A 27053-nucleotide genomic window follows, 5' to 3' on the forward strand; every position below is an offset into this window, starting at 1 on the left:
ACCCTATAAATCACAAACTCTAACCGCCTTCAACAGAAAGGACAAAATTACAATGAAAATCAAACTTTTGCATTGTTCTTGTCAATGTGTGGGTCACTCAAAGCTGATTGGAGAGGTGGACATTGTTGTAGTGTAAAGTCATGCCATCTGAGCCATTTAATTGGTGTCCGTCTAGCACATACAGAATCACACTGCCTCCTGCTGAAGAGCTGTCATTGCTTTGGCTGTGTTTTGTGAACCTGCTTTTGGCTTCTCAGTGTACACTACGAGGATTATGACTGATTAAATGTGACTTTTACAGTATAAACAGTGAAGAAGATCTACAGGCTTCTCAATGGAGTGTCTTCAGCTCTGTGTCTTTTGCTGAGCGACTCTTGAGGCTCTTTTAAGATTTTTATAAGAGAGTTTTCTGTAAATACGTTTCTGTTGTCAGGTAAGGGGTTTTATTGTCTCATTTAATCATATGAAACAAATTAAACCTCTTAAAAAGCTTCTTTTAGTTTTAACAAAGTAAAGTTACAGTGCGAGTTATGCTTGTGGTCTCTTTCACACTTTTTTGACATTAACATTGGACTTGTGTGTTCTTTAATGTTCAGTCGTAAAATATAGCACATATGTATTAGCACATAAAATATAGTAAATATATAGAAATAAATAGAGTAACATACACAAATATGACTTCATAAGCAACACCAAGGAACAGTGTGCAACCAATTCAGAAGTATGATCTCATTTGCTGGCTGGGAGAGGATTTATCTCCAATTGTTTAATCCCTGATGCAACTTTGGGCACATGATGACACCTTTTCATGACTCCCTGAAAGGCTGCTGATCTCATACTTCCGAGATTAACCATATGGTTTACATCCACCCTTGTTTAATCCAAATCTGCTCTTTTTCTAGGAATAAATGATCACCTCAACTAGACGAGTCTCTGCAGATAAACCTGAAGTACAAATTGCTTTCAGCCTCGACGAAACCTCAGGCAAGGCATCTACTATTAAGAATGTGAAAAATATTGTTTTAGATGTGTTTGTCACTGTGAATGAGAGACTAAAATAGAGTTGTGTCCCCTCGCTCTGCACGGTCCATGCGATGCATGACTTCTACCAAAATGGCAACAAGCAAAACCCACTCAAAGCCTCTCATGTGGGATCAATTCAACTTTTGCCATCCTTTACAAAGAAACAGGTGCCCCTCTATTTTAGTTGATCTCTGGCATCTTAAAAACAAAATATCTACCTAGCCACAAAGTCAACAGTGCTGTCAAAGTGTTTTACAGCTATTCAGGCAAATGCTTTGATGGCAGCTGCTGCCTGGGCATTGCAGCATCAGGTTTCTGTTTTAATACCTCACTGCTGCATGATTCACTCATTTGCTTTTAGAACACTGGCCTAAATTTAAAAGCATTTAATGCTTCACGCTTTGCCGCTACTTCGCCCTGCGTCCTTTTCTTTCTTTCCCAAAAGTGGAACACAAATAGAACCCAACACATAAACACACTATACTTATCTGTCTTTCCCATAATTCCCTACAAACTTGTTTTGAACCATGTAGACAAAACTTCTGTGTAATTAACAGTCACTTGTTAAAGGATTAGTTCAATTTTTTCAGATAATTTACTTACCTCCATGTCATCCAAGATGCTTTCGAAATGAAATTAAGGTTTTTGAGGAAAACATTCCAGGATTTTTCTCCACATAGTGGACAGTTTGAAGGTCCAAATTGCAGTTTCAGTGCCGCTTCAAAGGGCTCTACATGATCCCAGCCGAGGAATAAGGGTCTTATCTAGCGAAACGATTGGTCATTTTCTAAAAAAAAAAAAAAACTTATATACTATTTAACCACAAATGCTCGTCCTGAACTGCTCTGCGATCCGCCACACATTTTGTAATCACATTGGAAAGGTCATGCATGACGAAGGCGGAAGTACCGCGGTAGGGCAAAAAACTCCATCTCATTTTCTCCTCCAACTTCAAAATCTTCCGACATCGCTGTTTTACCTTTTTTTTTGTAAAGGCCGTTTGACTTAAAGGGATAGTTCACCCCTAATGAAAATTCTGTCATCATTTACTCACCCTCTGGTTGTTCCAAACCTGTATAAATTTCTTTGTTCTGTTGAACAGAAAGGAAGATAAGAAGCTGAACAGTTCTGGGGCACCATTGACTTCCATAGTATTTTTTTTTCCTACTATGGAAGTCAATGGTGCCCCAAAGCAGCCTGGTTACACCCTTTCTTCAAAATATCTTCCTTTGTGTTCAGCAGAACAAAGAAATTTATACAGATTTGGAACAACTTGGGAGTGAGTAAATGATGACAGTATTTTCATTTTTGGGTGAACTATCCCTTAATCTTTGCACGTTTGCTTTGTAGACACTGGATAAGTAATTTCGACCCTTCAACCTGTTGTACCCCAGTGAAGTCCACTATATGGAGAAAATCCTGGAATATTTTCCTCAAAAATCTTAATTTCTTTTTGACTGAAGAAAGAAAGACATAAACATCTTAAATGACATGGGGGTGAGTAAATTATCAGGAAATTTTAAATCTGAAGTGAACTAATGCTTTAATTAAATTATAAAATGAAAACTAAAATAAATTTAGTTTAACTGAAATAAATAAATAAAAAATAACATAAATAATCATGACTCCAAAACTAAAATAATAGCAAAATAATAAATAATAATTTGATATATAAAATAATGATAATTAACTAGGAAAAACTGAAGCTAAACTAAATTTATTTAATTTTAATTATAACTTAAAATTAAATCAAAATAAAATAAACTAAAATAAATTGTCATGACTCCAAAACTAAAGTAAAAGAAGCTGAAAATAATAGCAAAATAATAAATAATAATTAAATATATAAAATAATGATGACTATAACTAGGGAAAACTGAAACTAAAATAAATGTTATTTAATTGTAAATTTAAATTTTAATCAAAATAAAATAAACCCCAAAATTAAAAACCAACCTAAACTAAACAATAATATAACAAATATGTGATCATTTAAAATTATATATATATATATATATATATATATATACACACACATACATATACATACACTAAATTGAAGACTAAATGAAAATAAAACAGAAACTAAATTAAAAATAAATAAATAAATAAATTCAAAATTCAAAATAATATCTATGCAATCAATAAGCCAAAATTACATTAAACTGTCATGTTCATCCCCACCTGGCCACATTCTGCAGGAAAAATGTGCATATCATGTTTCAGATAATACCCTTGCAAATTTTAATGTATATATATCTTTTAATTGGCCATCTGGCTGATGCATGACTGTAAACAGGCCTGTTTTTAGCTGGTTGCATCAGAGGATTCTCGGCGTGAGTGAGTGAGCCCCGCTTGGACATAGCTGGCATGGCGGGAATCAGGGCAGACAAGTTGTCTGTCAGAGTGCTCGTTACAAACAAGTTATTGTTATTATTAAGAACCTGGGAGATAGTTGCTTTCAATCTGTCCGTTTAGGATTTAAAGTCCATGGCCGAACAGGTGGTGTTCGAATTTGGCTTCTCGCAATGATCTGGAATCAGTTTCTAGGCGAATAACAACGTGTATGTTTACACTAAAGAAACTGGACCTAGATCAGTGTAAACAGCTAACTGGACATGTTTCGGTGTCATGTGCACTGTGGTATGATTAAGTTGATTAGATGGATGTAGATGTCACCACTAAGGCCTTGGAGTAAAGATCTCAAACATTAGCATTCTCATACCAGACATGTTCCTCTGGATGTCTTTTCCTCTCAGAGTTGAAAGATGCAGAGGATCCTCTTCCATCATTCCCCGACCTTGAGCAACGCCTGCAGGTAAAGTTATTAATAATCTATTTAAAGTATGACGGCATGCTGTATGCTTTGAATACAATTACAGAGTCTGCTGCATGGAGAATGCAAAATAAGCAGATATTATGTAGGCTATCTGACTAAATTTCACAACTAATACTGTATATGATAACGGGTTGGGATCATATGGTGTGACAGTTGTGTAGAAAAAACTCAAGAAAAGGCTAAATCCGCTGTACTAATGTTAGCTCTGTGCTCTGAACACCAGTGGTGGGTTTGTATGGCAGGGTGCAGTGAAATTCCTGCATGTACGATTCATGAGGAAAGAAACTAATCAGAGAGTAACGTCTCTCCACCCAGACAACATTATAAACAACATTATGGTCATGGAAATAGAGTAATATAGGCTACTGCTGCCTTAAACGGTTTATTGATTTCTCTTCCTTGGCTGAGGACATTTGTTCCTTCTTTGACTATTTTCACATATTGTTACACAACTTATTATTCGGTTTATTTCATGGATCAAATTTTCTTAGAGGGCAATGCTTCTGTAAGACCACAAGATGGCACCGGTTACTTTTAAAGCTCTCAAAACAGTCAACAGAAAATCAGTTGAATTTATTTACATTCTTAAAGGTATTGATGTAATTTTTAATTGTATAACTGTAATTGTTGTTATCATTATTTTATAATGATAATTTATTTATAATATATATATATATATATATATATATATATATATATATATATATTATTATTAATTTTTTTTTTTTTTTTTTAAAGTGCCACTAGAGGCCCATAAATATGTGTCACTTACAAAAAATAAATCCTTCTCTACATAATCACTCTTTAAAATGTGATAACTTGCTCTTCTTTTTCGGGTGATGTCCTCCAACTTTTTAATCAATTCCTGACAGATAAAATGTCCTGGACTATTATTTTTTCTTCTATAAATATAGCCTAACTCAAATAGATGTTACGTTACGAAAGTAAAATAGGTTGAGAAAGCTGTTTCATGCTGATGGTTGGTTTTGACATTTCCTCATAACTAGCACATAATTGATACAAAAAAGTCTCTGTCACTAATTTGAGACAGTTTTTTTTTAGACAAAAAGTCCCAGGCTAAAGGGAGCAAACTCTGAGAGCTTACATTAGAAGGCATGAACTGCACTGAGTAGTGTGTAGATATTAATAAATCTCTAAGCGCTATCTATCAACAATTCTTTATCAATCTATAAATCTTTTTTTTTTTTTTTTTTTTTAATTATTGTGTTTTAATTCAAATTTGCTTTGGTTATATGATATGATATAATTATTGATTATCAATGCCATGTGGTGTTTAGAATATCAGTTCTGCTCAGTGTGATAAGGACTATTTAAGGAATATTCCTCATAAAAGTGTCCCTTTCTGAAACCTGAAATTGTTCTACCTGAAAAAAAAACCCACTAGGTTAACATACATACAAATGCACAGATACACCCACACATGAGGGAAAAAACTGGGAGAAGTTAAAAAGCTTTGTTGTGGATGATATTCTGTAGGACTGTGCCGTGAGTCATTGCGAAAGAAGAAGTTCCTGACACAAAAGGAATAAAAAAGTCAAGCGTCTCACTAATGTTTCCACATATTGTGTTTCATCTGTTGATTGAAACCTACTTGTCAGGCTGTATGACGATTTTGTGTATATTCCAGGATGTAGCAGACAATCTAAATATAACATAAAGAAAAAAAATGAAGTTCCTGAATTTATCACCAGTCACTGTTGTAGCTACAGTATATGATTTTAACATACTATATGTAATCTTTTTTCAATTCACTTTTTAAAAAGAGCGATTGTGGTTTGACATATTAGGAAATATAAAACACTTAGGCCTACAGTTTCACTAATAAAATAATTTAATGTAATATGTCATCATCTTCCTCTCTTTAACAGCCGGTGCTGCCGTGTCGGTCTCTAAAGGAGTCCATAGAAGTGTACAAAGACCACTGCAAGATGGCCAATGAGTTCAACCAGGTCAAACATGAAATCGCTAGGCTGGAAGACAGAAAGTAAGCTTTATAAATAACTCAAAACACAATCTCAATACATGTATTCATGATATTATTGAGATTCAGAGCTGTCAACCACCCTATTAATAAATATCCTAAAATAAATATATCCTGAAACCGTATGTATACGTATAAACACACATCTTTTTAAGTATGAACAGACAGATCATTGATAAGAGCTGCCTTTGTCTGCCTTCGTGGAGTTTCCTTAATAGTCATGCTCTGTGTCTGTGTAATCATGACAAGAGTTGACACTGTATTGTGGTATGCAGGGCTTTTTGTTTTTTTAACATCCACATAGTAAAACCACACTTTGAGCAAAATGAAAGTGCACTAAGCACCAAGTTAATTTTAAGGTTGTTTTTTTAAAGGTCTTGTTGTTTTTATAAAAAGTACAGTTGTATTTTCAAACCACATAGTAGTACGGTTTGTAAACATAACTACTAATTTCTAATCAGCCAATCACACGGTAGCAAGTTGGGGTGATTCTAGGATTTCAGTATTAGGCGGGGGCTCAGCCTCCAATGAGGGTATGATTAAACATATATATATTTAATATATTGTGTGTATATAGGTTAGGAATAAACAATGCAGTAGGTTAGGTTATATTAATTTCATTTCAAATAATTGTAACTAACCATATTCATTAATATTCATTAGGAATATAGACAAACCTTACATTACTGTAATTGTCTAGACTGGCAATATGTTTAATCTGTCCTATATTAAATCATTTCTATTTATTAAAAAATATAACAGCACATGAATCTATCAGTCTGACACTTTTATAATTCAAAGTTACATCAAAAACCACAAATGGCTTTACCCTAATGCTAATAAATGTTTGTAACAATCATCTGCTGGGTCATTATTTAGTAGAAGGAAATAACTCACATGATGTTTCTCTGTCTTTGTCATTGACTCTGATATGCAGTTTAAAAGCAGAGATGCAAACTCATCAGAGGTGAAAAAGGTAAAAAAAAAAAAAAATTCAATATTTTTTTTTAAATACATGTAATATTTTAAGCATTTTATTATTATTTTTTTAACTACAGCTGTGCAGCAAATTTATCTTAAAAGAAGATCTACATTTCTAATTTCCATTCATAGAGATATCATAGAAAATAACGCAGACTAAAAGACAGGGAGGAGCCGTTTTCATGGGAGTTTTAAAGGAGAATGAGGCAATCATGAATTCGTGTACAGATTTGGGAGTTAATCGCAAATTTTTCAGGGGGGCTGGGTGGAAATTTAGGGGGCTGAAGCCCTCCTACAGTGGGCCTAGTGATGCCTCTGGCAGCATCTCAGCGCATTTTGCCATGTAGACATGGTCAAAACGATCTGCTGAAGTTCAAACTGAGCATCAGAATGGGGAAGAAAAGTGATTTAAGTGACTTTGAACATGGTATGGTCATTGGTTGGTTGGTCTGAGTATTTCAGAATCTGCTGATCTACTGGGATTTTCACACACAACCATCTCTAGGGTTTACAGAGAATAGTCTGAAAAAGAGAAAATATCCAGTAAGTGGCAGTTCTGTGGGTGAAAATGCAACATAACCATTCATTACAACCAAGATGTGCAGAAGAGCATCTCTGAACGCACAACACATCGATCCTTGAAGCAGATGGGCTACAGCAGCAGAAGACCACACCAGGTGCCACTCCTGTCAGCTAAGAACAGAAAACTGAAGCTACAATTCGGAAAGACTCATTAAAATTGGACAATAGAAGATTGGAAAAACATTGCCTGTCTGATGAGTCTCGATTTCTGCTGCGACATTCAGATGGTAGGGTTAGAAATTGGCGAAGCATTAGGGTTAGAAATTGAAAGCATGGATCCATCCTCCCTTGTATCAGGCTGGTGGTGGTGGTGTAATGGTGTGGGAGATATTTTCTTGGCACACTTTGGGCCCCTTAGTACCAATTGAGCATTGTTTAAATGCCACAGCCTACCTGAGTGTTGCTGCTGATCGTGTCCATCCATTTATGATCACAATGTGCCCATCTTCTGATGACTACTTTCAGCAGGATAACGCGCCATGTCACAAAGCTCAAATCATCTCAAACTGGTTTCTTGAACATGACAATGAGTTCTATAAGTTCAATATACTCAAATGGTCTCCACAGTCACCAGATCTCAGTCCATTAGAGCACATTTGGGATTTGATAGATCAGGAGATTCGTACCATGGATGTACAGCCAACAAATCTACAACAACTGTGTGATGCTATCATGTCAATATGGACCAAAATCTCATGAAATCTCAAATCTATGCCATGAAAAATTAATACAGTTCTGAAGGCAAAAGTGGGTCCAACCCAGTACTAGCAAGGTGTACGTGCATAGTAATAATGTGGTAATTTTATATAATATATATATATATATATATATTTTATTATCCAATTATCCAGCTGAATTGTTTATGGAGGGAAACACAAGTACTTTCTAAATGGCATCTACTGTAAATGAAAAAAAATTTCCATTGTTTGTTCTCTTTCTCATTTTCTTTTTGTTTTCGAGGAAAACACGTGAACTTTTTCAGATACACTGAGTTCGGATAAAGAGCCAAGCTCAGCTGTTCAGGAATATAGAAATATATAAAAATCAGTTCTGTACGTTTTCTGCAGATTTATGACTCATAACCGTTTGCTGATGTTCCCTAGTGGTGTACAGATACAGTATGTGTCTGATTCATCCTTGTGTGGTTATAGACACTTTTAACCCTTTGGGTTTTAAACATTACATTTTAAACATACATGTTAAACACTAGACACAGAAGCACGCCTGTCACCACACTGCTCAAACGATGAACTTGGTCCAAAGGGCATATGCAGAAGAGATCACCTGCTGACTCCGTGTCATTGTGAGCTAGTGAAACATTACAAAGCACAGGCAAGTAATCTAGACTTCTGCGGTCCTGTCTATAATAAAAATGATGTGGTTTTTTTTTTTTTTCTATTGAGTTTATTATATCAACCCAGCTACCAAAAGCTATGGCGTCAACAGGTTCACTTCCTATAAATTAGTTTCGGGCACAGAACAGCCACCTGTAGTCATCTGTGCGACACCCAGGCCACATAATGTGTTATTTTGGCACACACCTTTAATATCATCATTAAATTAAATACAGTCATTAAGAAAAGCTATGTAATGAAAGATTATAAATAACATGTTATTATATATGTGTGTCATTCTCAGGAAAGAGCTCATGGCTGAGCTGCTAGAGGACGAAGAGGCTTCGATGGAGTTTTCCCGACTGGAGGAGGAATACAGGATCCTTACGGAAGAGAACCAGAACCTGATAACAGTCCACAGCGAACGAGCACAGCAGCTCGAGACGCTCCGAGTGGTCAGTCAAAAGAGGCAGGGCTCCTCCTGACCTTTAACACCAATGCGAAAGATCTTTCTCTTCTGGGTCTTTACTACTGCTTATAAACATCTCAGCGTTCCTTTAGTGGTTATGGTCATGTACTGAAGCGGAAAGCTGATCTTGAATCAATGTGCTTAGACTGAGACACTTAATCAATGTGTATATATATATATATATATATATATATATATATATATATATAATATTTTGAGCTATTATGGGTCCTTTTCAGAGCGGATGGTCTTGTGGCCCAAACTTGAGGTGAGGGGGTCACCTCACTCATATATCTCTGAATTTGTATTCTGAATATATACTACTTCTTTGTGTGATTTAAGGGCGTGTTTGTTGATTAACTTGCCTATATTGTACAGTTGAAATTGTATCAGTGTTTTATGATGTAAAATGCTCTGCTCAGAAAGAGTAAATGTTACTCTCAGTAAAAGTTTTTACTGTTTACTGTCTGTCAGTTGCATAAAAAAGGAATTAAGGAATTACATTTCTGTTCAGCTATTTGAGTTCAGGCAAGGTGACGATAGGCGTATGACTACACACCATTGTTTAGTCACTCGGCAATAGGGAACTTGGGTTTCGAAATGTGATCTGCTCATTTTAGGATTGTGAAACCCTTCAAAAATATCAATGGCTGACACCCCCATCCCACACAGCTGAAATACCAGCGGTGTACGTCCGCAAACCAGTTTAGTGGCATGAAACATTTGCTTCCTCCAGATTCAGTGGAATTTTAGGCAGTCTAGATTTTTGTTTAGGTGCAGTTTCATTTTCTTTGAAAAACTGATGAAAGTCCATTAATGTCAACAATGAAATGGCATATTGTTATTTTTCATACAACAATTTTGGAAATCTGATGTCTAGTAGTATACTCAGTGAGTAGGATTTTACACAACAGTGTTTACACACCACAACACATGTTCATGTAATTACTAGGACTAACCACAAAATGTAAGCTGCTCCAGGAAATAGTTAAATACATTCTTTTTTATTAGTATAACTCACTACTTATAATGACACTATAACATTCATGATTTTAAGCATTAATTAATTACTAATTACTATTAATATTTTCATCTAACAAATGTAATTTTTTTTTTTTTTTTTTTTACATGCAGTGTTGTGCTTGTGTCTAGTAATATTGGTGAAAATAAAGCAGAATAACATCAGATTTCATGTGTTTAAGTCCAAATGGTCAATACATTGAATATTACATAATTAGCCTATTGCATTTTGCTATTTAAAATGCCGTTTTCACTTATTTACAAAGATTGTTTGCTTGTAAAGTTTCCCAACTCGGGACTGACGAGGTTAAATGATGTATGTGTCTGTCAGGTCTGGAGAAAACTAAGGAAGTCGTGACGTTAATGATTGACAGGACAGAGAGCCAATGAAAGGGGGCTGTGTTTGAGAAGGCGGGACAAAAACAATTTTGGGCAGAAATCACATGACACCAGAGTGAAACACAAGCGCCTCCTTGTTTTCATAGTTACAAGTGATCGCTTTAAGCAAGCCGAGTTAGTATGTAGTGTCAAATTCAACTTTTACTCTCACTCTCCGGTGATATGACAGGTGAGTATATACAAACGCTTGTGGTTTTGTTAGTTTATGTATGTCGAGAGACACCAGAAAGACATGGAAAACTTTATAGTTAAAGTTTGAAATGCCTAATTTAAATGTTAATACTTATGAAATAGTTTAGTTCTTGTTCTGTTTCACGCCATACTGGTGTGAGTTTTTCAATTATCACGATCGTGGAAGCGATAATATTCTCCTATACAGAATACAGATGTTATTTTTTTCGTTGGACGCAGGCTGTCTCAAAACATAATGAGCTTCCTACCTAGACAGGATTTTTGGGCATCATATCCGCGCTTCGCTGGTTCCATTCGAACATTTAAAGCGCCCGAGATACCTTAAATGCGGTCTAGGTAGGCGGCTCACTAGGTTTTGTAACACAATCGTAATGTTCGGTTTTTATTACAATAAAGGCGCGTCTGTTGTTTTTACTCGACACTATTTTATTGAAATTAGTTAAAATGTTTCCGTTTAACAACATAAAATACTCCAGATGAACTGTATGAGGCAACTGGTCCCTAAGTTCTTATACAGTCGATGAGTTTTGTGGAAAGGGACAGACGGGGAAAATGCTTGCTCATCCTTTATCAGCAAAACCCAATGAGTCAGCAGAGAGCGCGCACACTGACACTCTTGCGCCACACACGCACGCGCGCATACACACACTCATGACTTGACTAGGTCAAATTATCAGTAGTGCACCGTTGAGATAAGGAGTTCCCGAGGGTAAAGGTACGTTTTAAGTGTTTCAAAAAGCATTTTTCCCCGAGGCGCTTCTGTTCTAGAGCGAGTGTGTCGATGGCATATGCTTATGTTGAAGCCAACAGTCCACATTATTTAAACTTAACAGTCCACATTATTTAGCTTAACTTAACTTAAGTGTTCAACAGTATAATTCTGGTTGAAAACTACATTACCATTATTCTGCAAAAAATATCCACCAATCAGGGAATCGAAACAAGCAAATTGCGCCAACAAAAATACTCTTTAGCGCCAAACCAATCCCTATGCTCTCAAACTAGGCCTACTTAAATATTTGTATGCATATTTTGCAATAAAATATTGATTCTAAATACATAATACATGTTTAGATCAATAGTTTTACATTTATACAATTTTTAAAATTAGATTGTCATTCGCAGTGCTTCATGGGATTGTAGTTCTTTTCCTCAGTCTTGTCTTGGACCTTTGTATTTCTGTCCGATTTTCAATTTTAATTTATTTTTTTTTTTTTTTTTGCTTAAATAAAGTTTTTTAATGTTGTGATCCAACCTTTAGCTGGTTGGTTGGTTTTGGATCATGTCTTATAATCCTTTAATGAAAATATTTCTGGAACCAAAGTTGCTAAAAAAGTGGATGGGCAACTGTTGCACTCATAGGGGATTTTAAAATTGTGTTCACAACATGAAAATCTCTATAGTGAATATATATATATATATATATATATATATATTAATTTATGCTCAGCACTAAAATATTTAATTGGTAAGAAAAAATGCTGCATGCAACATCCATAAAATGATTTTGAAAAATCTTTATCCAGTAATAGGAAATTGAAATATATTGGTCAAACTGTGTAGGAACTGTGATGCCTGCTTTATATGCCTAATGAATGAGTTCCATAGACAAATATCTCAGTCTATTTGACTATTTGTGAATTATTTTAGTATACACTTGACAGTTTCCTTGAATTGAGCACATGCAAATGTATTCTTTATGTTTTTACCATACAGATTAACTCAACATGTCGATGGAAAGCTCAAAGTCATTTAAGTTCACCTTCCAGTCATCTGTGCACAGTTCCCATGTTCTGCAATGTCTGAATGAGCAGAGGAAGAAAGATCTTCTGTGTGATGTGACTATTGTGGCGGAGACTCAGAGTTTCCGGGCCCACCGGGCAGTTCTGGCGTCCTGCAGTGATTACTTCAGCGCTCGTGTGTCCAGTCATACACCTGAAGGAATTGTCATCAACCTTCCTGATGAGGTAACAACATAATTAAAGGTCTGAACTGATCAAGCAGGAAGTTAATGAGATATCTTTGGCCCAACATTGTGACAGAAATATTTTATTCTTCAATGTTTATATGAAATATGATGCAAAGAAAAGTCAGATTTTTATGCATTTGATTTAAAATCTATTGTTTTGTTTTTTTCCTTTTTAAGGTTACTTCAGAGGGGTTTGAACCCTTGCTGGATTTTGCATACACCTCAAAACTCATCTTTACCAAAGAGAATGTGCTGGAAATCCGTAGCTGTGCTTCTGTTCTTGGTTTCAAGAACTTGGACAAAGCCTGCTTCGACTTCCTTCTCCCCAAGTTCTTTGACAGCAGCCGAAACACATCAAAAGTCCAGAAGAAGTGCTGTAAAACCAAATGCTGCAAATCACGAGAGGCTGAATTGAGCTCGGTTAACAAGGATGATGTTATTGATGAAGATAAATCATTACTTCAACCCTCACAGCTTCAGCTTAAAGCCAAAGAGACATCTTGCCCTCCATCAGTGGCCATTGAGGATGTCGCAAAAGGCTGTTATAGTGGAAAAGACACAGATTACTCCCTCCTGTGCCCGAAGTACCGGAAGTTTCAAATAGCTTGCGGGAAGGAGCGATCCTGTCTGGATGTCTGCGACTCGACACCTATGTCCCTTGACAAGACAGATGACTACTGTCCTTTAAGTTGCCTTCCTTGCTCAAGCAATGAAGACTGCAAGGAGACATTTTCGTGCAATAAAACACCTCCCACTGACGATGAAGATTCTCTTCTGCCTGAATGTTGTCCTCTGAATTCTGGTCCTTGCACAGGCCAGCCATCATTTCCAACCTGTAATGAGTCGGCACATTCCATTTGTGACTCGGGAGACCAGGCTAAACGGGGAATGTCCCCTCACTCAGGAATAGATGATGCTGAGAGAACATACATGGAGTTTAGAGATGACCAAAGCAATGAACAGAGGACCACAGAGGAAATAGAGGTGGCCAAGCAGCTTACGTTCTGGCCAGATTCTTGTCAGGCGTCTCCCTCTGGCCTGGGCTTGGTGGCGAAGGCCTCAAATTGTCTGAAAAGCTGGTACCTGGATCCCAGAGCATTAGAGTGTCCATTTATGCAGAACTTTGGCGCAGTGGGTGCTCAACTACATGATGGAGAGGGAGGATCCACCTCGCAGGGCAGTCCGTACTTACCCTCCAACCAATCAGGGGAGGACTCTGATAGTTTTGACACAGAGGGGGACAGTGAGTCTTACAGCAGCGAACGAGTGTGTGAGGTGAGCACTGGTTGTTTTTATTAGTGGTGCGTCATTGATCTGAACAAACCCGTATCCCTAAGTGTTTGTGCTTGAATGATACATAATTGTGCAATTTGTTGAGGAAAGGTGTGCATTACATTAAGTGATCAAACTTCTAATAGTCCTGATGGACAATAAAATGAGCAAAAAAAAAAAAAAAAAATCTGACTTACTTTATAGACCAAACATGAATAGAGATCGATGGATATTGCTTTATTATGTCCAATATGATAAATATGAATATTTTATGCAAATACAATTATATTATTAATATAATAATAATAATTATTAATATTTTGTTTCAGCATTTTAACAATAATGATTATAATAGTTATTAATATTGATATAATTAATAAATACAATTATATGAATTATATTAATATAAATATAATTTTAAAATAATAATAATAATTATTATTAATGCCATTATATTTATCCAAAGTTGTTTTGGAATCTAATTGGTTGCAAATTTATTTTAGTTTTTTGTTTTAATTTTTGTGTTCTTTTTGTTAAGCTTTACATTTCTTAAGAATGAGTTGCTGTTATTTTTTTTTTATTATTAAATTTGAGTAATTATCCAGCTACACATGAAATTAGTTACTTTTCCTGTTAATAGTGTTGTTGGGTAAGTTTCTTTAGAGACCCTCCAAATGTTGCCATTTATCAGCAGACCTGTTATTAAGTCAATATTAGAAAAAATATTGGTGAAACCAGTAATTGAAAGAAAAAAGAACAGTTGGGTGGATCAGTAAGCAAAAACCTGGCACCTGTGGTAAGAGTTTTTCAATTTGTTAATGTTTGTTGGACTTTGCACTGTTCAGTGCCTTTTGAGCACGCTGGAATGTACCTACTTTGCACACCTGATAATGACTAGTCAGACTCGCAGTGAGGTCGAAAGTCCACAGACGTCCTGCATGAGGGCCTTAATGAAAGCATTAACCCATTAATCTTTTACTCATTTAGTATAGAGCAAAATTGGCATTATAGTGTTTAAAATATAAACAGACCTCCTGCCATGACTAAGCAGCAGGAATCTGACATATTTGTTTAGGTGATGAAAGACATGTTGACTACAGTAGTGAAACATTTCCGTTCTTTCACTCCAGATGGCGCTGCCGCTCTCTGTGGATCAGATCGTGTCTCTGAGCAGGAACGATTTCCAGCAGATGCTGAAGCAGCAGTGCTTGACACGGGAGCAGCTCGATGTTGTGCATGACATCCGCAGACGAAGCAAAAACCGTATTGCAGCCCGTCGCTGCCGCAAGCGGAAACTTGACTGCATACAAAACCTGGAGTGTGAAATTGAGAAACTGGTGAGCATTTGAAAGATCCTTTTAGCCTGAGTAATCCCCAAAGGTTCAAAGGTCGTAACTGTACTCAAATAACTCATTCAGGACGAAAGTTTTGATCTACAGCTGCTCTTTCAGTGAATTTCACAAATCAAAATCAAAAAAGAAAAATTAGGGATTTTATTGTTATTAAAGAAAATACAAAACTATTTTAAGGATAATTATTTTTTTTTTAAACATGATTTATAAGATAAATATTTTTTTCAATTATGGTTTTCATTAGTTATATTAAAAATGATTTTTATTTTTTTTTTTTTTTTAAATAAAGACAATACCAAAATACAATGATAATGTATAATTATTTGAAATAGTATTTTATTTATTCACAATTTTTTATTATGGTAATGATAATTTATGGGAAAATGTGCTTAAATGTAATTAATACATATATATCTTATTTTCTTTAAGAAAAATCGTGATTTGTTATTATTTGATTTTTGGGTGAAATATGACCCGGACAGGTTTTTGAAAATTGATGCACCTCTTGATGGAAATAACATCACAACATTTGTGATGTTATTTCCATCAAGAGGTGCATCATTTTTGGTCAAGATCTTGTATTGACAATACAAGAGGTGAGCACTCTTTAAAGTCTCCTCCAGCACATCCCAAAGACTTTCAATGAATTTAAAGGTGCAGTAAGTTATTTCTAAAAGTCGTTGCTGAACATTTTTGATATTTTGAAATCAACCAAAACAAACACACACCCCTCTTCATTGCTCCGCCTCCAAAGTTTACCCTTCAATCCTAACCGCGATCGCTGGCAATGCGAGGCGGGTGAACTAACAAGGATGCTAAACAGTAAACAACACTGCACAACACTTCTCTAGCAGTCATCAGCCGCCCTGCTGCATCAGCCTGCACAACTCTCACTAGCTGGTATCCGTTACACATGCAATGCAAGAGTGGATGTCTTTTTATCATAGCAGAAGCACAACAAAATAATGCTTTACGAACAATAAAACAAAGATGATATTCTTATGAGCTTTTCTCTTTTGTAATGTCTCTCAGTCATCTCTCTTTCTACAGTCTTTCTTCAAATCTCCCTCTTGCTCGTTCTCTCTCCTCCACAGTCTTGCGCCCCCTAATGCTGATTGGCTAAACGTTTGTTGTTGTGTCTGGTTGTGTCAGTCCGACCAACTTTCAAACAGCTTTTTTTAAACTATAGTGAATAAACTGTGTTAATGAATGAAATGTTCAAGACGTCAATATTCTTAATCCTCCAAGCTTTATAATGGCAGTAAATGGGGGGCCACATTTTGAAGCAAAAAGAAATGCATCCATCCATAATAAAAGTAATCCATACAGCTCCAGTGGGTTAATAAAGAACTTCTGAAGTGAAGCGATGGGTTTTTGTAAGAAACTTTAAAACTTTATTAACTATAATAACTAGCTTTCATGCTTTTCGCTGACGATTTGCGGCAGAAGAGCAACCTCTGACTCGACTCAAGATGCAATGATGAACATGGAAGCACAGAGGATAGAGCAAAACAAAAAACCATCACAAATCAGAAGTCTAAAATGAGAAATTTTAAAGAGAAATGTTGAAGGATTTTGATATAAGAGAAGAGGAGTTTGAGTTTGTTGCCCAGCCCTATTTGTTTGAACTGCGAGAGGCGTCTAAGCTTACGATACTCCTACATTCTGCGTCATACATTGCTTCAGAGGATTACTCATTTGGCGCAAGTCAACTCGCGCATTCTGCGTAGGGTCATCCGCCGGAAGCTAGTTATTTGAATTTATAAAGTTTTAAATATGGATATTTTTCTTAGAAAAATGCATCGCTTCACTTCAAAAAGCCTTTATTAACCCTCTGGAGCCATATGTATTACTCTGATTATAGATGGATGCATTTCACAACCATTATAAACCTTTGAGGAGTAAGGATATTTTTAAATATATCTCCGATTGTGTTCGTCTGAAAGAAGATGGTCATATACACCTAGGATGGCTTGAGGGTGAGTAAATCATGGGATAATTTTCATTTTTGGGTGAACTATCCCTTTAAGGTCTGGGACTGTGCCAATTCATGTTTGAAAATGATTCCTCATGTTCCCTCCCAACCATTCTTTCACAATTTGAGCCTGATGATCTTGGCTTTGTCATCCTGAAATATAGCCATGATGTGTCTTCCTACATGGCTGTTTAAGAAATGAAAAGCTACACACTCCATCAATTAGGGTTAAAAGATCTGTTCCTAAAAATATAACATGCTAAAAACATAATAATAACAGCAATAATGATCCAGTCATAGACTCTTAAGTATTTGCCAATTTAAACCCAAACAGCGACGGGCAGTGCACATTTATCATAAATAAATCCAATTTGTTTAAATTTCATAGATTTGAACTAAACTGAATATTGCTTGTTCCACATGTTCATACTTTTTAACTGAATAAATGTAATTGTTTTCAAAATGAACAGATTTATACTGATTGTAATCCATTTGAATAAATGCATTTATGAAAATATGTTTATTTAAATAAGATCAAATAGATGCAAATAGTTAATGAGAAACTATGCTATGATTTTTTTGAGTGCAGAAATCTGACCCGTTTCATTTATGAATGACTGACAAATATGCATTACATTAAGTTAATTGTTTTGTTCATGTTATATGCGATTCAAATACATAAATCTTAAAATATTTTTTTTTAATGGATATATCTTGTTTTGTTTTTTTGTTATCTGCAGAGGAGCGAGCGAGAGAAGCTCACAGCTGAAAGGATGAAGCTGAATCAGATGAAGCTGAAGGCCTGGCAGAGTTACTCAGGCCTGTATGAGAGGGTCTGTGCTGAAGCCGCCCTCAAACCCGAGCAGCTACAGGTGCTGGCCAAATATTCCTCTCCAGACTGTCCGCTGTCTGCTTTCCTGTGCCCCTCCACAGACTCTCAGAGCACCGATGCACACCTGTCCCAGGCTTCAGACCTTTCCACGCACACCTCTTACCCTGGAGCCAAACCACCAGTTAATTCCTCAATGGAAAACACCGTTGCACAATCAAGCTCACAGAACCCGTTACCTCTTGGGGTCGTAGAAGTTCAGTCACGTACCTGTCCACCTGACGCCTCTGCTTTTGAGAAAAGTGAGTGTAGTTCAATGGTGAAACTCAGCACAGATCTTCTTATCAGCAAGCATGAAACAGACAAATAGCAAAATTAGATGTGTTGGTTGAAGGAAGGACCACAGAAAATTGCTGAAGGATTTTTCCGAACTTAAAATGACTCACTGAAGGTGCATTTAACAAACTTGACATCACTACTGTCCTCGTCTGATTGTAGGTCGTACGTAGGTTGTGTATATATATATATATATATATTTTTTTTTTTTTACTCAAACCCTTTAAGCATTAGCATTCAGTTTGTATTGGTCAGTGTTCAATGAAGTATTCCTTTACCTAAAATGATCATATCTAGTTTTAACATGCGTGTCCCTGAATGTCCTCACACCCTCATAGAATCAATCAGCCAGGATCATTTTTGGACTCACAACACAACAAACCTCATCTCGCAGCTCAATAAAACCTTTTCTTCTTCTCAGGGGACATAATGCTATTGGACTATACTGTGCTGTAGTATGTTTTTGCTGAAACTGTGCGACTCATTTAAACTTTAGAAAAGAGACCAGTGAATCTGGGATCAGACTCTCAGGTGTTCAGAACTGCACATACTGTAGTTTCACTAATGCTGATTTTATGTAATTGAACTTTTTTCCATCAGTTCCAAAACCCAACGGTCAATTGTAAGCAAAAAGCGGTTGCACTGTATATGTTGCCTTAAATAAAATGTCTGATCATTTTTCTGTTTAAATTTAATGTGATTATATTTTGATTAATCTTGCTTGGGACCAAATTATTCTCTCTTAAGAAACTGAAAGCTTAATAAATTATGAAAATGTGTATATTTGAAATAGACTTGTTTTCCTTCTAATTAGTTTATTGTTCAATGTTTTATCTTAAAGGATGAGCTACATTAGAGTTCCCCAAACTGGGTTTCGTGAGTTGATTAAAAAAAAAAAAAAAAAAATTAAAAAAAAAATTAATAATTAAATCCTGTGTTGTTATTGTTAATTAAAACTATTAAAATATTACAAATCATTTCTATTAATTGAAATAAAGCTGAAATAAAATAAAATATTAATATTAGATGGAAAAATGTAAATGTAAAATACTTAAATTAAAATTTAAATGTTGCAATTACTGAAATAAAATTAGTTGAAGTACTAAAATGACTAAAATAGATATATTTAAAAAAACAAAAACTAATAAAAATGTAAAAAGAACAGCACAAAATGTCAACTAAAATAAAAAAGAAAACTAAAAATTAAAACCAAGTCAAAATATTAAATACTATAATAGTATACTAAAATAACACGTATTAATAAAAAGTCAATGATTTTCAAAATAAAAACAAAAACACTTACTAAAAATAATTAAATGTTTTAAATATTTTTTTATAAATATTAATATATTAAAATATTAACTTTTATTTCAAAGTAAATATTTTAGGTCAAACGGGTTTGTCTGAGACAAAAGTTTGAGAATCCTCGAGTTTATACATTTGTACCAACAGATGGCAGCACCCACCCAGACAAAGTTTCGTATTTGCATCCCTTCATGCTTGATAAACTATCATAATTACAGCACCTGTAGTTGCGTCTGCAATATGTAAACACGCTCCAGTCTAAACAAGGACAGCTTGAAGATAAATTCGTGAAATTATTTCATATAACAATTTGTGTTCTTTCAGAACTAAGAATGGGCGCGGGATAATGACAGGCTTTGAGGCATTTTTCATCATTTCAATCACTTTGATGGATATTCTGTCCGACTGTCAGCCACAGAACAGTATGTTCATGTTTGTGTGTTCTGTTCCCTTGGGTTAATCTGGCATGATCATCAGTTTCTGCACCCAGACAGCCATCGGATATAATTGATCTTCATTTGACAAAGGACCATCAGAAAACGGATTCTTTTTTGGTATCTCACTATGCAAACAAAGTAGGTTATTCATTTAGCAATAAACAGCATATTAATTGTCACATTATAGTGAGAAAAGCAACATAATTGCTTAAAACATGATATCCTACTAATCAAAGATTAAAAACCGAGTGAAATAGGTGAGCTCTGCTACCGGATGTGTGATTTTGGAAATGTATGTATTCAACATACAAACACAAATCCCTCGGAGATTGAAATCGTCTCTTTCTTAAAGCGACAGTTCATCTTCCAAAAATAAAATAAATAAAAAGAACCTAAATCCATTTGACTTAGTTTCTGCTGTGGAACACAAACGATGTTTAGTAGAATGTCAGGCAGTTCTTTAGATTAGACAGGAACAGGCACTGTATATGGAAAAAATCTCCTTTTGTAATCTTGGAAGAAAAAGTCAAACAGGTTTGTAAAGACATGAGGGTGAGTAAATTGTGAAGGTCAAAATTTCATGCTGTTGGTCTGTTTCAAAAAGACAACAGATGCTTTGCGCCAGGGTTGTGGTCATGAAGCTTATGATAAGACATCAAAGAAAGAAGCTGGGTCTTCAGAGAAGGACACAGTCGCATCCTTCTGTGAAACAAATTGATTTGGTGGATGATCACTGGATGTGGCTTTCCTTTACTGTACGTCCAGGTGCCATAGATTTATTTTATTGTGCCTTGGGGAGCATGAAGTCCCTCTCTGTTCTGAGATGAGTTTCAGGTAAGAACAGCGGTGATAAGAAGGATGTCACATGCACATTATCTGTGACCTCATTCATTCAAGATTACAATATAGAAAACAAAAAAACGGCTTGGAGGTTTTGATTAAGAGTTATGAGGTTAGCAGATTAGGGACAGGGAAAACAGTATTACCGCGGCCTAAACTGAATCCCAGAATTAATCAAAATACTAAAAAAGGAAAAAAAAAACCTTAAGCTGGCAGTAAACATCATCACATTCAGCAGCACAGTAATATAATGCCATCTGTGTGGATTTGAATAAAAGCTCTTAATCACTGATGCACTACACAAGTGCAGAGATATGATGATATTCACTCGGTATATGAGTCACTGATACTTCACTGTGTTTTTAAATTTGCTTAATTTCCATGTTTTTCAGAATATCACCTCAGCTACACACAAACTCAACCCATGTTGCATCACTGACAGAAATGGGCGTTAGGAACCTGATCTTATGAAACACCTTGTTCAAGACTGAGGGAATAATTTACCAGGATTCTGAATATCTAAAGGTTAGTTAGATAACACTACACAACTTCTGACTTTTCTCTTATGACTTTGCAGGCTGGGTGACTTGAAAAGGTCTGTTTTTGCTAAATATCAACAAAAAGAAGCTAAATAAATAATAATAATAAGAAGAAACTTAATATTAAAAAGTTCCACAATAAATGTCACAATACTTAAAAAAAATATGGACACAAGTAGTTAAGGAAAGTTTAACCAAAAAGAAAATTGAGTCATAATTTAGGCTACTTCATTGTTCTAAACATGTCTGACATTCAGTGAAACACAAGAAGAGATGTTGATAAAATGAGAGCAGACCATTACGAGGGGCTATCAAGCTTTAAAAAAAAAAAAACGACAAAAAGTAAAATCTTTCTGTGACTCATGTATTTGAAGACTTGATAAACCTGACAGGACCAAGATTGAATATACTCATGCTCTAACGGGACCTGAGCTGAGATGATTTTTAACAAATAATGACAAGTTGTAAGAAACATAGCCTATATTGTGCTATTTTCTCTGCTTTGGAGCAGCCCATGGTCACTAAATCCCTGTGATGCAGACAAAAGAACACAACCACAACAAAATGAACATGAAGGAACATCAAATACTGCAACACTGCCAGCCATCCAGATTTAGAAAGCAAAAGGGTATATGATGATAAAAAAAGACAAAACACTCTGATTCAACTCACCTAATTACAAGAAAAACATTAAGATTCTAACTAACTGCCCATCAACTACACAGTGTGAATCTATGTGGTTGACGTCCCATAATACAAAGACCTCACTATTAACACTGCTTTCTAATCAGTGTACAGGCTTGCCTCTCACACAGAGGTGACTGTTATTTGGCATAAGAGGACAGTCATTAGCTCTAATAGAGGACTTGGACTTTTGCATGTCATCTCCCATGGCTTAATGTGCATTTGAAGGTTCTCTTGAGAGCGTTAGAGAAACCCTGCACCTGCAGCCCTCATTCAAAGTCTTTGTCACACCCACAGACAGAATGGCTTTATCACAGCCAAATGGTTTAGGGTATGTGTGTGTGCTGAGTTCTGGGTAACAGGGACAGTGCATTATAAAGGCTTAAATGGACATCTCATGCTGAGATAAAACAACCCAACAGCATACTGCATGCATGTGGCGTAATGTCAGACAGCAGGTGTTAACCTTTAACATTGGTACTTTAATGAAAATTACTGTCTGAATCATTGGGGTAATCTGTCATTGAGGTACCCTGCTAGTACCAGCCTATGATTTTTTTATGTTGGTTTATGTTGGTTAGTAGCAGTAGTAGAAGTAGTTTTATGTTGGTCTGCTCTGGATAAATTCAACATGAAATCAAAATTGAGCTTATACTGGTCTTGTATACAATCAATCAATCAATCAATCAATCAATCAATCAATCAATCAATCAGTCAGTCAGTCAGTCAGTCAGTTGATCGATCAATCAATCAATCAATCAAAGGCCACTTTAAAACACACAAAATGCGTTTTTCCTTTCCAATGTGCTACTTTTCCATTGTTTTTCTATGTAAACACGCACTAGACGTACATGTATGACCGTTGCGCTCACGTATTGCGTCTTTTGCAGTGTCTCGCGATTGACACAGCGTTCTAAACACGCGGCGCTCAAGTCAAAATCAGTTCAACTTTTAAAAAACGTCTCAAGACCTTGCGTTTTTTCCCCATTCCACTGCCCGCGTCTCACGTTTTTTTTTTAAAGCAAATCGCATTCTGTGTAAACGAGCCCTAAGGCTGCGTCTGAAAGCTTAGGTAGCTGACTTGTTGCCTCACTGCCTTGTCAGGCAATTAATTTGCAGGCACACAAAGGTACCTCAAGAGGCAGCATAACAGTTTAATGGTCTACAACAAAATATTGAGCGCTTTAGTGATACTAAGCGGATACTATAATTGTAATTTCTTGCTAGAAATAACACCAAAAGTGGAAAAAGTTGGTCAAAAACATACATTTACATACAAACTAACCACCAATCGCAACTTTCAGATGCCATATTTCTTTTTTAGCTCAACTGTCATGGAATGGCATGCACAGGATTGTGGGATTTCAAAGGCAGCGACGGATACATCTGTGCTGCCTTCAAAAATCGATCAGATGAAGGTATCTCAGGAGACAGGAAGTAAAGCTAACATTGGATTCGGATGTGCCTTGATGCCTTCCTACCTTGAAATGCATCCTCCAAAGGCAGCATTTTTCTGCTTTCGGATGCAACCTAAATCCACACTTTTTCTAATACTGTTTCGGAGTGGTATTTGAGGCTGGGTGTATCCAGTCATTCATTATGTTTAGAAACTTGTGTGCCCAATTTTCACGACATGTCTAGAAAAATGTGTAAATAAAGCTATTGCATTTTTACAACACTATGTTGTGTGGCTCAATGGGTAATCAAAAATTATACGCATACTTGGGCCAAATACAGGAAATATGTCACAAGTGTGGGTATTGACACAGGCCAAATGTTAACTCAATGATTTAGTGAATGTGCCCCATTATCTGGCTTTGAATTAGAGTTCAGCCAGCATACTGAGTTTACGCGTGACGCTGGGGAACAACCTGATGTCTTTTTTTCTCTCTTTCTTTCTCTCTCTCCATTGCTTTCTCTCAACCTTGCTTGAAAAAAACATGTTCAGTGTGTTTGCTTTGACATATACCGTCTCATAGGTCCAACAGAGCAGACCTGTCTGTGAAGTAACAGGTGAATGTGAAACAGAAGTTTCCCCTTCTCTTTTAAACTAAAGCTTTCAAAATGAATTTAAGGTGTTTGTCAGATTATACGATTCCAAATGCAGGCTTCACATGACAGAAACAAAGAAAAAAAGACAGCTTAAAATAATAAAAGCACTGCTGTTGTCCCAAATGGCATCCATTAACATAAAAACATAAACCACAAGACTGATCTGTCATTAGTGTGAAAGTGACACCATACTCTGACAGACAGACAGTCTCTGTTCTCATGTGATGCTCCTATTAATCATCACAGAAGCACTTAGTAGCACTCGGATCAGATCTGCAAGGTTTGTTTATTAAAACTGATCGCATCTGTTATCGGGGGACATCAATCTGACCCTCAGCTATGACAGATGTTGTTACGCTGTAGTGATATCAAATACTTGATCTACATCTATAGCAAACAAATTATTCATGAGGTTAAGGTGATTCTCTTCATAGCCATGTGATTTTTGGGGGAGGAAAACATTTACATAACATTAACATATAGCGGAGTTATTAAAATCAATTGTATTATTTATTCAAATTAATTATTTTTGTATTTATTTATTATTTAGGTGGAGGCAGATTAGTGTGAGTTTGCAGTGAAGGGGTTTAAGCAGAATAAATGATTGGAGAAGTCCTGCATATGTCACCAAAGAGAAGTCTGGCGTATTCACTCAAAGATCCAGCCATGACATTTTGATTTGAAAAAAACAACAACAACAGAGACAACAAAACAAACAAACAAACAAACAAACATATGCTCGGATTAGTGTTCACAATAAGGTTAAACGACATCGTTTTCAACTAAAAACTGAAAACTTTTTATGCATTTAGCCGTTCATTTACACGATACCGGCGTTTTGCTGGCCTGAAAACGCAAACATCTGCATGTAAACAACAAAAACGCGAATCTGTGAAAATGATGACGTCATGCACATGCGTATTACATGTTCAGTCTATAGTGTTTTTCATCGCCATCTAATGGCCTGCCAGCAGAATACATCGTTTTTAGTCATTTTCACAGATTTGTATGAATGGGGATCGTTTTGACAATGGTGTCGTCTGTATGTGGAAAACTCAAAGGAAAAACTTCTCAGTTTTAACCATATCGTTGTCGTGTAAACGTACCCTAAATGTAACGGTGACCAGGCAAACACTGAGTGAACAGGAGGAACTTAAATACATAATGGCGATGAACTAAAAGACGAACAGCTGTGATGATTAGTGTTAAAGTCCATAGTAACAGATGAGTGGCAGGAAACTCAAACAAAGGAACATGTGATGAATGAAAACAAACTAAAAGTCCATGAAAACTAAGACAAACCAAACCAAATATATATATATATATATATATATATATATATATACATTTGGTTATACAGAAAAACAAAATATATATATATATATATATTTTTATTTCTGTGATGGAAAAGCTGAATTTTCAGGAGTCATTACTCCAGTGTTCAGTGCTGATAGACAGAAAGGCAGATAGATAAACCATTTGATTGATAGATAGATAGATAGATAGATAAATAGATAGACAGATAAACAGATAGACAGACAGATAGATAGATAGATAGATATTTTACTGAAATTGTTGTTGATAATATAATTTAAATAAAATAAAATTGAAATGAGCATTTGACCACACTTCTATATGATAATAGCTCCAGGTTTTAAAGCAAGGACTCCACAAAAGTCATTTTCAATGGCCCTCACATGTGTTCAGTGAAGTCTGAGGCCTTTGAAACCAACTGCCAGGCCCAAATAGCTCTGAGCAGTCCTTATCTTCTTAAGTGTGAATGGCCCTCTGTCTCTCTGAAGCTCTATCATTTCTATACGTTTGCCAATAGCCCACAAGCTTCCCCTCGCATGTACAGACTCACAAACACGACAAAACATCTTTCATGTCTAAATTTCCCCAAGGCCAAAACTGAGCTAGAAATTGTATTGTCTTTCTGGTCTGGACATGGCTGTCCTATATATGTATAACCTGATTTACATAGGTTCAGGCACACTTTGTTTTGAGAAAATTCATCCGTAGCACAAAAATCTAATCAAGAAGATCGCCTGTATCTCAGTGTCTTATCTTTCTGTACATTTTCTGATATGCATTAAGACATGTCTGATGTATTTTTGAAGAAAAGGCGTTTAATCTTCAGTTAGTAATTTGTCTGGGTCATGGAGCAGGTAGCTCTTGAAGCAGAGTTTGACCTTTGAACTCGATTTGATTGTGCCTCAGTTTGAGAGAGAATACTTTGGTCAGTCCCTCGAGGCTTGTGGTTTGTGTGTAGCAGGCAGAACGTCTTGAATTGTTAGGGTCAAAATGGGAACAAAGTAATGGAGAAACATTCATGCCTTACATTCCCTTTGGAACCGTCACGCATTAGAAGCATGTTGTTATATAACGTTGCAATTACTAGAACCTGCGTCACTGATTAAAGAACCGCTAGAAGATAAATTCTTCAAGTTTGTGTAAAATGTACACTTTTATTTATTAAATCAAGGACAGCACAAGAAAATGCTACTGTTTATGCAATGTGCTTGTACGTTAATAAATATCTCAAAATAAATTATTCCTTTCATTTTCTATTCAATCAACTCAAGATATTACCAAGATCTGTGTAGTTGACACAAAACCAAC

General features: G+C 35.8%; 3 protein-coding genes across 8 annotated transcripts in view; 2 read left to right on the forward strand and 1 right to left on the reverse strand.

The window, feature by feature from the left end:
- The first annotated feature begins 136 nt into the window (after positions 1-136).
- map3k7cl (map3k7 C-terminal like) lies at positions 137-10523 on the forward strand. Its single transcript, XM_051910924.1, has 5 exons — positions 137-433; positions 903-984; positions 3783-3841; positions 5752-5867; positions 9066-10523. The coding sequence occupies exons 2-5, from the start codon at positions 909-911 to the stop codon at positions 9244-9246; spliced, it is 432 nt and encodes a 143-aa protein (XP_051766884.1). The 5' UTR covers positions 137-433; positions 903-908; the 3' UTR covers positions 9247-10523.
- A 160-nt stretch (positions 10524-10683) lies between these two features.
- Positions 10684-26982, forward strand: bach1b (BTB and CNC homology 1, basic leucine zipper transcription factor 1 b). 6 transcript variants are annotated; one of them, XM_051910918.1, is made up of 8 exons: positions 10684-10818; positions 12558-12808; positions 12988-14085; positions 15213-15419; positions 18150-18540; positions 20357-20454; positions 21549-21681; positions 23684-26982. In XM_051910918.1, the coding sequence occupies exons 2-7, from the start codon at positions 12569-12571 to the stop codon at positions 21609-21611; spliced, it is 2097 nt and encodes a 698-aa protein (XP_051766878.1). In that variant the 5' UTR covers positions 10684-10818; positions 12558-12568; the 3' UTR covers positions 21612-21681; positions 23684-26982. The 6 variants fall into 6 exon arrangements, with proteins under 6 accessions (XP_051766878.1, XP_051766877.1, XP_051766881.1 ...); XM_051910917.1 differs by having other exon boundaries at positions 23704-26982; XM_051910921.1 differs by lacking the exon at positions 20357-20454.
- The window catches only part of grik1a (glutamate receptor, ionotropic, kainate 1a), a 77600-nt gene continuing 72095 nt past the window's right edge, over positions 21549-27053 (reverse strand). The window contains exon 17 of the mRNA XM_051910916.1: positions 21549-21681. The gene's annotated coding sequence lies outside the window, so the exon portion shown is untranslated. The remainder of the gene's footprint in view (positions 21682-27053) is intronic.

The sequence above is a fragment of the Ctenopharyngodon idella genome, chromosome 10 (genome assembly GCF_019924925.1).
Source record: "Ctenopharyngodon idella isolate HZGC_01 chromosome 10, HZGC01, whole genome shotgun sequence".
NCBI classification, from domain to species: domain Eukaryota; kingdom Metazoa; phylum Chordata; class Actinopteri; order Cypriniformes; family Xenocyprididae; genus Ctenopharyngodon; species Ctenopharyngodon idella.

Coding starts and splice junctions, on each gene's coding strand:
- map3k7cl (XM_051910924.1), top strand. CDS start 909: ATGATCACCTCAACTAGACGAGTCTCTGCAGATAAACCTGAAGTACAA. Junction 985..3,782: donor CAGCCTCGACGAAACCTCAG/GCAAGGCATCTA, acceptor TTTTCCTCTCAG/AGTTGAAAGATGCAGAGGAT. Junction 3,842..5,751: donor ACCTTGAGCAACGCCTGCAG/GTAAAGTTATTA, acceptor TCTCTTTAACAG/CCGGTGCTGCCGTGTCGGTC.
- bach1b (XM_051910918.1), top strand. CDS start 12,569: ATGTCGATGGAAAGCTCAAAGTCATTTAAGTTCACCTTCCAGTCATCT. Junction 14,086..15,212: donor GCAGCGAACGAGTGTGTGAG/GTGAGCACTGGT, acceptor CTTTCACTCCAG/ATGGCGCTGCCGCTCTCTGT. Junction 18,541..20,356: donor CGCCTCTGCTTTTGAGAAAA/GTGAGTGTAGTT, acceptor CATGATCATCAG/TTTCTGCACCCAGACAGCCA.